Consider the following 11,307-nt stretch of genomic DNA (forward strand, 5'->3'; position numbering starts at 1 on the left):
GATCTTTGCTCTCCTCTGAATTTTCTTGTTTATATGAACATACAGTCACTACATGAATCCTACTAAGCTGCATCTTTGTCAAGCTGCTAATAGCTAAGAACGGTGCTATACCATCCAAAGTGAAATTGGAGGTTCATCTCCTACCAGCAGTGTATGCACTTGTGTCGAATGTTACAAATTTATTTTGGTTTGAGATAAATGGAATCTGGACTTACGGTGTTATGATGACTTAAACTTTTATGAAATAGTCTGATCATAAAGCACTGTTGTATCATCCTTTCTACACTTCTGAATCTTTACAGAATAAACTGAATACTCACCAAGCAGAACAGGCTCCTTTTTTCCCCCCCACCTCTTTTGTTCGGCACCTTGTGTTAGGGGTGAATATGAATCATGTGGTGTTAGTCAAATTATTCAGTGTGATGAATGTTCAAGCAGCATGCAATGTGCTAGGACTGGAGAAATGCACACAGCCTCACCTGCTGGCGAGCAGCTGACAATACAGTTTGTGCCAGAGATAAGGGGGCGGCAGGCAACACCCAAACATCTCTATATCTGTAGTGTAGTCCTCCTACATCACATTCAGGGGGAAGCCTTCCAGTTTTTATTTTTGTAACCCCTTTTTTTGCCCACATGAATTTAATAACACCAGCTTGTTTTCCAGCTTAAAGTATTTCAGAGCTCTGTTGATTCAGTTCTCAGGGCTGTTCATGGATATAGGAATAAAATTTAGAGCTCATGCTTGCTCTCCCATTACAGGAAATAAAGTTGTGTTTAAGAATGCTGTAAATCAGGCAAGAGAGCCACGGTGGCTAAAGCTCCAAACCCAACAGGCATCCGTTAAGCTGGGGGGGGGGGGGCCCTCTGATCAGGGAGGGGGAAAATATATGCATCCATCCAGCCACTGTCTTTAGTTTATCCTTGTCAGGGTTGCAGGGGAAGGCTGGAGCCCATCCCAGCTGTCTTAGGGCGAGAGGCAGGGTACACCCCGGACAGGTCACTAGTCTGTTGCAGGGCTACACTTAGAGACAGGCAACCAGTCGCACTCACAGGCAATTTAGTTACCACTTAACCCATCTCCACTAACTGCATGTCTTTGGAATGTGGGAGGAAGCCGGAGTACCCAGAGAGAACCCACACAAACACGGGGAGAACATGCAAACACACAGAAAGACCCTGGCCTGATGGGGCAATTGAACTCAGGTGGTGTTGCCATTTCAGTGGCGTAAGAGACAGAACGAGAAAACACACAAAGCCAATGAGTTACCTGTAATGTTTTAATCATTTTTCAATCTACAATGAGCTTAAAACATGATCAAAAGGCTATGACAAAAAAGGTAAAACAGGAATAAAATGTTGACTTTACAGCTACTTACATCAACTTTTCTATAAGAGTGGAACAGAGTGGAGTAAAATGAACTGAATTCACATTAAATGTTACAATACTCAATCATTACACAATTAAAAACCTGCCTAAAATTGTAACAGTTTGGTGAAGTTTTTTTTCCTTTTTGGCAAAAGTTGATATCCCTCACACACACACACACACACACACGCTCTCCATTTTCTGACTTTATACATTATCATAGCATCTTCAAGTAACAGATATGGGAGGTTTTTTGGAACAATTGTTTAAATTAAGTTAAAAATCAGATGTAGACAGGGCTATGCAGCGAGAGAGTCCGAGGGTGCTAGCAACAAAAGGATAAAATTGATTGGTTCACATTTACAATGAGAAAAAAAAAAAAGTCCCTGATAGAAGCTGTAAAACAAAATATTCACATTCTGCTTGTTTAAGTAAATATTGACATGGTTGCAGTATTTTCCCCTTTGCCTGCCCAGACACCCCCTTCCATGCTCAACAATTCAACATAGTCCAGTTTAAAATATTCACCCAAACAGACAGCTTCTACGGTTGAGCCCTAACACACACAAGCACGCGCACGCACACACGCAAACACACATTTTCATTTCCTCAAAAGGCGCGTGGGTGTAGTTAAGGAATTCATTCAATTTTTTTACTTTGTCTATCAAAATATAGAATTCATTAATAATACATGGGATGGCTAAAATACAAAGTGAGTGAACAAAGAAAATAAAATGATACAAAGCATTGTTTTTGCTTGATACAGTAGCTAAAAGGACCACAGAGTTCAAAGTTCAGGCATTGTCAGGTTTTTGTCCCAGAGTGTGGACAATCACAGAAGGTAAAAGGGTCTTTAAATTACAAGTAATAAGCCTTGAATCCTAGTCGTGGGTAAAGTTCAGTCTTGTTGCCCGATCTCAGATCAGATGTTTAGACTATCCACAACTCCCCCCTAACCCTTCATAATGGCCTCACATCATTTCATCTTGTCGCCCTTTTTGTTTTTCGCTCAAAAGTTCTGAAATTCCTTGTCAGGTCTGGCCACGGAGCAAAATTCAGTAAAGCTAAAAAACAAGTATCCAATTTTTTTTTTTTTGGAAAAAAAAAAAGTATCATAGTTAAAACCACAAACTAAAATTCATAGTCGTCTTCTGCCATGTCAATGGCCCAGGCAAACTTCTCACGCTGGGTTTTGTTGTAGATCTTTTCCACGGGAATGCCCCACTTCTTACACCTACACCACAATGTCATAAAATAAAGGACAGGTTTTATTGCAGTAGTGCTTTTCATACTACATGTTACTACAAAAAGTAACAGGACACCTCTTAAATTGGAGTTGGTGCCTTGTCAGTGACCTTTGACCACCAAAATTAATTTGTTCATTTAGTACCTTTACTTTGTGACCATAAGGTAGAAAATTTAATAATCTCTTACCAAGCCACAGAAATGCGAGGATCCAGATAGTTGAGTTTGGAAGTACCGAGTGCAATCTGTTTATTCTCTTCTCGATCAGTTGCCTGCACTTCCAGCTTCATCAGTTGCTCTTCTATCCTCTGTACCGCTTTCTTCTTGCTCTCCACTGCCCTACAGAGAAAGCAGACAATGCAATACAAGCATGTAAACAAGATTCACAACAAGAGGGGAGAGAAAGAAAGAAAAAAAAAAAAACACTTTATTAAAACCTCTGACTACTTACTTTTTGGATTTTTCATCTTTTCGTACTTTGGCGTCTGCCTTGGCGCTCTTCAGTTCTCTCTTGGCATCAGCAAGCTGGTCCCTTTTAGCGTCAATCTAAGGATGACAGTAATCATTTCAGATGAGTTTGATCAATTTTATTTTTGATCAACTGGACCTTTTTATATTTTGGAGATTACATTTTACTGTCTAGACACTTCCATGCTCAGATTGTTTTTAACTTGAGACTATAGTTTAGTGTACCCCTACAGGGTGGCCAAAAATCAGAAGAAACATGATTCACATGGTGTAGCTCCGTCAGCTGGCTAGTGGCTATAAATCCCAAGGAAGCAAATGCCTAATGAAAAACTGTACTATAACCCCAAGTTGTACTGTGAATACTGCAATATCATTTAGAGGTCCCCCCCCCCCCTAAATTAGCAGGGATGACACCCAAAGTGCCTGAGTTAGGGAGTTTGAGTGCTCTGCATGGCACAACAGGAGAGCACTGCTTGATGGACACATCTCCAAGCATGGGTAAATCTGTCATGCATAAAAATAAAAGAACACAGCTGTAGGGATTTTTAAAAGTCAATTTAGATGACGGACAAAGTTAATTTTTTTTGTCTTAAAGTTGGAAAGAGAGGAGACAAAACTCATGGAACAATGTTCTGCAGTGCATGTTGGTCAGGCGGTCTTTAATTATTGTTTACAAAAACGCTTCAACCTTGTCAGCAAAGCCATTTAGTAAGTCATCTAATCCAAATGTGCCCACATGCTTGCCTTTTTGTTTAGGAGATAAACTACATAATTGCTTTAGTATGTGTGTACAAGGCCCTCACTACCCAGTTCCACCTTTTTGGTTCTGTAATCGTGTTAACATATTTCCTCAATACTCTGCATTTGAATGACTTCAGAGTTTTGATTTCTATGTAAAGTGGTGTGAAACTCCTCTTATGTTAGCAGCATTGTTGGTTGAGTTTAGAGTGAAAAGTCAAAAAACAAATATAAAAACTAAACTAAACAGAGCAATCTCAACACCAGGACTGGCAAAAGGAAACAAAATAAATAAAATAATAATTTAAAAAAAAAAAGGACCATTTTCAGTTCACTGGAGTATGAAAAAAGTTTTTACCTTTGACTGCAAGTTCTGCATAGACTTCTCAAATGTCTTCGGTGGAGCCCTCTGATGGTTACACAGAATGGCCACTGCCCTGTTGGCCCTGTTATAGGACAGGATTTTGGCCGGAATGTTCTCCTCCGCTAAGATTATGAACAAAATAAATAAATAAAGTTATCACCACCCTGTTAGCTATACAACAGCAGACAAACCTACATAAAAAGCTTGCCAATAACAACAAAACCAGAACACAGTTTGCCGTCTCCCCTTGTTATTTCTACACAATTTACGTGGAAACACACCAGTCGTGAGCTCCTTCAGCTGCTGCTGCAGGGTGATAGAGGCGTTGTATGTACGGAAAACTTTGGCTGTCAGACCATCCATCAGCTCCTGAAGGTGCTTGTTCAGGATTGATGTCTGAGGAAGACATGGAATTAAGAAACCAAGTTTTAAAAAGGCAGATGGCGGTGCTATGAAAGTCATTTCAAATAAGGATTTATGTTGTGAATTCTCAAGTCATAAATTAAAGGGGATTTGTTTTCTTTAACTGGGTATATTTTACTTACATTCAGCCGATCAAATAGGTCATCATCAGGCTCTTTGTTCTCCATAAACAACTGTAGATTCTTAAATACCTGGAAAAGGCAAATCACACATAAATAAAGAAGCAGAGTTTACACAAAAGTACTGCATTTCAGTAAGAATGGTGCTCACCCTCTTCTCCACAGGGACTCTGTTGTAGTAGCGGATCGAGTCTTTACCCAGGAAATCAAACTCAACTACGTACTCTTGACCCTCGTTCTCTGGATAGAGTTTGATGTGTTCAACTCTCAGTGAGCAGCAGCCCACAGTGTCTGCAGTCTCTCCTTCTTCCTTCTCATTACCCGCTCTCAGAGCCAGCTAGTGTACACCAGACAAAGACAGTACCTTAAATGAGGTAGTGTTCAAGAACGCACCAACCCTCACATGCAATGTGAAGTCATTACACCATAAAACCTTCAAAATGCACCCACTCGATAATGCAAATAGCAGTAACAGGACCTCACCTTATCAATGAAATAGAGAGCCACAGCCCTCTGTCTGATCCTCATCTCCTTGGACTTCCAGTCTTCGCGGTACTGGGCTCTGATGCGGTCCACACATTTCTTCAGTCGACGTGCCGTTTCATACTTCTGCCAATCCTTCTCTCCCTGCAGGCAAAAAGATGAGACAGGAGTAACAAATTAGGCAAAGGTCTACATAAACAAGCATGCCCAATTTGATTTATGTGACAACCAATTAAATTAGGTTTTTCCACAGGACAGGAGTATGTTGTGTCACTTTTTTAAAAAAAATAAATAAAATAATAAAATCTGCTCTTGAAAGGTCTCAATTTTTACATTCCAGTGGAGCAAGCAACACAAAAGAGTCAGGAAAGTTTTAAGGAGACCACTGGACCATACAGCATCATTTCAACTTTGACTGGAGACAAAAAAAAGTCGTTGTGCATGTGCCAGCTATGGTGCCTACCTTGATTCGAGAGCTCGGGTTCAGCATAATGTACTTGATGGAGCCTTGAATGTTTTCTGTCCACGACACCAGCCAAGTCACCTTATTGTCATGACGAACTTCTTTCCATTTGGTGCCAGGAGGAGGCTCAGGAACCTTGGAATCCCTATTATGGAACAGTGAATATTTAGTTATCACATTCTGCATTAAAAGCTGGTAATCAGCACGAGGAGAAAATAAAACTACTTTACACACTTGCTGCAGTTGATGATAATGTCTTGGGGCCTGATTCGGCGTTTGAGCATCCCCATTTTAGGATGGTCTCCACGACCACGAAACAGGCCTGGGGGCTCAATGCGGAAGTTAGCAATACGTTCCTTGTGGTTGTCCATGAGGCAAAAGCCATATTGCTGCAAGATGCGTTCATTCTCTTCCTTTATTTTCTACAAAAGGCATAAAAATTAAAAAAATTAAAAAATAAATAAAAAAGCTTCATTTTGCAGAGGTCCTTTAGGTACTCACTGTTCACTGGAACCATTTAAGTGCCAATTTTAATCAAATCACAGCAGCCTAACATTATGAATTTCTTCCTGACCAACTGATCAAGTTTCACAAGATGTGTGATATCAGTGGGGAAATACAGAATTAAAGCCAAGGAGAACTGAAACACACTTTTGTTATTAGGTACATGACATCCAGCATGGCAGAAAACTCTAGAGCCCTCTACAGGAATCAATGAATGTAAGGGTTTAAGGTTAATATGCTGTGTGCCCCACTACACGTAGGCAGCAGCTTACTTGTTTTTCCTCCTTAGACATGGCTTTCCTTGCTTCAGATTGTGCCTTGAAGTAGTTGCTCATTTCACCGAAGTCACACTTTTTCAGGTCTGTGAGCTTAGCCCTTTCTTCTGAAGTCATTTCCTGTGTCCAGAAAATTTTGAAAAAAACTAAAGTAAATCAAAGAACAGATTTTTTGATATATATATATATTTTTATTTTATTGACAGGAGCAGAGATTTTAGGCTTACCTTCCTCCAATCTTTAAAGAAATTTTTACGGAAGATATCCTTGGTGGTATATTCATGATCCAGCATTTTGGCAAAGAAGGTCGCTACCTCCTCCGCTTCTGGGCTGAGCTTCATATGTTTACCTGAAATGTAAAAGTCAGACATTTATAATCACCTCAGAGTCCTTCACTAGCGTACAAGATGAACTGTGCAAAGCCTTACCATCATAGTAAAATTTGACATGGCTAGGAAGAGGTTCATACGCTGGTGCAAACACTGGCCCTTTGTGTTCAAGGAACTTCCATTTGACACCATCTGTGTATCTCTCCTCTTCCCACCTAGAATCAAGCAAATAAATCATTTTTACATAATGACAGTGAAAATAACAAAAACAAAAAACCAGCAACAATACATCCAGCTGTCCTGTCACCACACTGATAAGCATGTATGATTGGTACAGCTGGCTAACCCAATTAACTCACCATTTCCACTTCTCCTCAGGCTCTTTCTTTGCTTTCTTTTTTCCATCGGTTACTTCTTTTTTGTGTTTTGTTTTTTTGGACTTAATGTCCTGGGAAAAGGAAGTGAAAGTATTTAGTTCTTTCTGACAACGTAGGGATTAACATTTAACACAAAAGATATGGCAGCAAAACAATTCTGCCCTCTACTAAAGTCTCTTACTTACCTCGTCTTGTTTCCTTTTCTTGGCCTTCTTGTCATTTTCAGTTTTTATTTTTTTAGGTTTGAATTCAGCGCTGAAACAAAAACACTCTTTGTTATCAGGCCTCAGCGATACAACTTTACTTGCATGGATGACTACAGATGCTCTAACCTAGTGAAACAGACTACAGTCTATGAACAGAGAACTTACTCGTTATCATCATCATCTCGTTCTCTTTTTAGAGACCTCTCGTGTTTTGGAGAGTGGTAAAAATCATCCTCAGGCTCAGACTTCATATACAGTGGGCTGCCAAAGAAAACGCATTAAAAACAGAAGTTAGATAGCTTCATATGAATGCTGCATCCTGACAGCACTTAAGAGCAAAGTATAGTGCTGACATACCTGGCAAAGCCATTCTCCTTTTCCTTTTTTATTTTCTCATCAAAGGACTTCATCTGAAATGTTTACACAATGGCAGTAAGACAGAAGAGCCTGAAGTGCAAATGACAACTATGCCCACATACACGCAAAATTATAAACTCATACTTCCATTATAAAACCTCTCTACAGGGTTCAAAACTAATCTGAGAGCACCAAATCTAAGTAGATAAACACTGATATCAAGAGCAGTTTGACAATACAATACATTATTATTTTAAGTAGACAACCCCATTAAGACTGTGCAATATGAAATATACCATAATGACGTTATGTCAGTTATACTGCAAACCAGTCCCTGCCACAGACACAAACCTCTTCTTACAAACCTATGCAAGAATCCCGTGAAAGAATATGGAAAGAGTTTACGAATGAGAAGCAAAAGGAGTTTAAGTGCTCAAGCTAGAGCAAAGTCTAATGTTAGAACAGGCTTTCGCATTGGATGCCATAGAAAGACTCATGAAGATAACAGCATCCATTACAACATATCTATAGGGTTTTGTGACTTTAAAGCACTCTATTTAAGGTACACGACGCCCCGCTGAAAACACTTCACCTAAGTTGAACTGCCTCATTTATATTACGAGTGTCGAGCCAAAGTAGTGGAGGAAATCCACAACGTAGCATACTACGCTGCAACAGCAGATGTATGGACGACTTGAACAACGTATCCCTGCACGAGCTCAATGGTGCACTTCAGAGACTGGACACTCAGCATCCAGCAGTAAGGATAGCTGGAAACATCAGGAAAGCTCTGGGGAAACCTTGGGACTGTGTGGGGGTCATCTAGCATTTATCATTATGGATGTCGCCACACAAGTCCAATATGTTTTTAGTTTTTGAATTTAAATATTAAAGAGCAACAGCACTCTTTCCATATAGTGATTGTGATTTTGTTAGTGGGATAAGAAATGACTAACAGGAAATGAAATTCTGGTCATATCACACAGCTCTCCCCCTCCCATTTATCACATCTTTAAAAAAAAACAAAAAAAAACAACTATTTTAATCCATAATACCAGTGTATGATTTAGACAACATAATTGCCTAATGTAGCATCACTAAAATTAATTTGTAAATGTTACAATCATGTAAGTTCCTTGGCAAGTCACCTTCTCTTCTTTCCTCTTCTCCTTGTGCTTTTCCTTATACTTGTCTGTGCTGCCATCTTTGTGCTTCATCTTTTCCTTCTCCTTATCTCGGTGCTTTTTATCAGAGGAATCCTTGTGATCACTATAGTGTTAGAAATTCACAACTTAATTTAACCTCATTCAGTTTCCACTATTTAAAGCAATCAAGCATGTCTAGCGAAGCACAAACACACACTATACCTGTTTCCATATTTTGATTTCTCCCGCTCCTTATCCTTCTTGTGGTCCTTATGTTTGTGTTCCTTCTCTTTATATTTGTCTTTATGCTTGTGAGAGTCTGAAAATAAAAACTGTATTAAATTTCAAAATAAACAAGACAATGATACAATGACGCACTGAATTAAAAACAACCGTCTGCTCACACTGAGGACTAATATGCAAACATGTGAAAGTGTGTTTTAATGCATAAGTAGCAAAAACAGAGTCCTCTCAAGCAGCCAAGATTGATAATGTCCAGAAAACTAGTCTTAAATGACAACTTTAACAGTCCACCTGTGTCTATTCTCTTAGTAGAAACAAATTACTCAGTACAAAAAGGTCTGTCCCAAATGAATGTCATGCAGGCTGCAAATAGATAATGTATTACACAGCAGCACAGCACCTCCTACTGCCACTATAAGCCGCATGCTTTGGACAATATGAAGCAACTAGCATGTTAAAACATGCAAGAGAACCAAATAGCCTTTTGAGTTTCTTTAATGTGCAAGCCAAGACTGGAACGTAATCCTAAAAGAGAGAGTTCTCAAAATTAAAGAGCTAACACCCCAACATTGTCATTAACAAATGCCAAATTAAATCTGGTTCTTTTACAGAAACTGTCCTTAGGTCTAAGGCAAAAGGAGATCGGAGAGCTTCTAGCCCATCTAACCAATGTGAATGTCTACATTTCCTAGAGTACAAGACAAAAATGGCACACATGTACCAATCATGAGAAGTTTAATCAGCGACCAAGCCCGTCTCAGAACAGATTCAGATCTTGCTCATTTAGTTCCTTTTAATTCGGATGTCTTTGTTCAGCCATTAATCCAAAGATGAGTTTTATTCTACTCCGATTTATGCCAGACTGCTTAGTGAAATTAAAAGCACTGTTACTAATAAACTACAAAGTTGTGCCAATTTAGCCAAGCCTGAAAGTAAAGACCGTGTTAGCTAAGGGTCTGCAAGTACCACAGACAAATGTTGCCCTGGTGCAGAGTAATCAGAAGTGGAGTTGTGTCATAGCTAGGGGTGGGCCATGTCATATCACTCACAATAATACAGCTGAATTGGGGGGGAGGGGGCGGGTTGCCTCAGAGAAGAAGAAAAAATTAAAAAAAAAAAAAAGTGTCAATTTCATGGCATAACCATGTCACCCGATTACACTTAAGTGGGTCAAGAAGCACAAACTTATTAAAGTTGTGAAGGTGAATGCCGCATTACTGCTGAAGGTTTAGTTCCCAAAAAGAGCAGCTACTTCATTGGTGTGGAATATTTTGGATACAAATGAACAGATACAGAACAGACCACGATAGCATGCAAGGAGCGCAAGAAGTCAGTAATATAGAAATACGGGAAATATCTAACTTATTTCACCATCTCAAGCATCAGCACCCGAGTCTGTACCAGGAGTGTTTGAAAGCCAAGGAGGAAAGCTCTGCAGCTAATGCTACAAAACTAAAACAAAGTGAGCTAGTTCATCATGGAATCGCCGAGTCTCGCCAGTTGTACTCCATATGACAAGAAAGAAAAGCAAACGCAGGAACGATGTCACCATTTGTTTGGCGAAAGACATGATGCCAATCCAAACGCTGGAAAAGGGAAGACTTCATGCAGCTTATGAAGAAGCTAGACTTGTGATACACACTCCGAAAAGGACATTTTTCCAAGACTGCACTCCCAAACATTTAAAGATTGTATTTTTTGTAAACTGCACTGTAGATTTTATTTTGTTATACCATTTGCTTTAAACAGACCTTTTCCACTCAAAGAACAGAGGGAGAATTTACTTTTAGTCTTTAAAACTGAAAGTTAATAATTAAAGTTATTGTACTAAAAGTTAACTGTTTAATATTTTAAGCTTATACAATATTTCAAGGCAATTTGTTATGTTTATGCTGCCAAATGAATAACAATTTTTTTCTGTACTTTGTCATACTGTCAAAACACAGTGACATATCACGATATTATGTTTGGACTATATCCCCCCCATCCCTAAACACAGCAGTATAAATGCCACTTGTAAAGAAATCAACCTTAATAATTTTATAGCTTATGAACTTAAAACAGTGCATAGAATGTAATAGAAATATAGCACTTTATTGTCATTGTACATGTACAACAAAATTGTGGGAATCCTTTTACCAGCCACAATTGAACAAAAACTAATTAACTTACAACATTTTTTTAAAAAGTGTTTTTCCCCCC

General features: G+C 39.1%; 1 protein-coding gene across 1 annotated transcript in view; it reads right to left on the reverse strand.

Moving 5' to 3' along the window:
- Window positions 1–1,263: 1,263 nt before the first annotated feature.
- top1a (DNA topoisomerase Ia) overlaps window positions 1,264–11,307 on the reverse strand; it is an 11,452-nt gene continuing 1,408 nt past the window's right edge. Inside the window, exons 3-21 of the mRNA XM_085455896.1 lie at window positions 9,085–9,181; window positions 8,866–8,986; window positions 7,718–7,770; window positions 7,526–7,621; window positions 7,340–7,409; window positions 7,137–7,225; window positions 6,877–6,992; window positions 6,676–6,797; window positions 6,446–6,568; window positions 5,904–6,091; window positions 5,670–5,814; window positions 5,207–5,350; window positions 4,875–5,060; window positions 4,727–4,795; window positions 4,463–4,577; window positions 4,176–4,303; window positions 3,063–3,157; window positions 2,801–2,950; window positions 1,264–2,600 (exon numbers count right to left, since the gene is read on the reverse strand). Of these exons, the coding sequence (XP_085312022.1) occupies window positions 2,498–2,600; window positions 2,801–2,950; window positions 3,063–3,157; window positions 4,176–4,303; window positions 4,463–4,577; window positions 4,727–4,795; window positions 4,875–5,060; window positions 5,207–5,350; window positions 5,670–5,814; window positions 5,904–6,091; window positions 6,446–6,568; window positions 6,676–6,797; window positions 6,877–6,992; window positions 7,137–7,225; window positions 7,340–7,409; window positions 7,526–7,621; window positions 7,718–7,770; window positions 8,866–8,986; window positions 9,085–9,181 (2,210 nt within the window). The 3' untranslated portion in view covers window positions 1,264–2,497. The remainder of the gene's footprint in view (window positions 2,601–2,800; window positions 2,951–3,062; window positions 3,158–4,175; window positions 4,304–4,462; window positions 4,578–4,726; window positions 4,796–4,874; window positions 5,061–5,206; window positions 5,351–5,669; window positions 5,815–5,903; window positions 6,092–6,445; window positions 6,569–6,675; window positions 6,798–6,876; window positions 6,993–7,136; window positions 7,226–7,339; window positions 7,410–7,525; window positions 7,622–7,717; window positions 7,771–8,865; window positions 8,987–9,084; window positions 9,182–11,307) is intronic.

The sequence above is a fragment of the Copadichromis virginalis genome, linkage group LG5 (assembly GCF_057382275.1).
Source record: "Copadichromis virginalis isolate Kocher_CV1m ecotype Utaka linkage group LG5, C_Virginalis_male_GT1.1, whole genome shotgun sequence".
NCBI lineage: Eukaryota > Metazoa > Chordata > Actinopteri > Cichliformes > Cichlidae > Copadichromis > Copadichromis virginalis.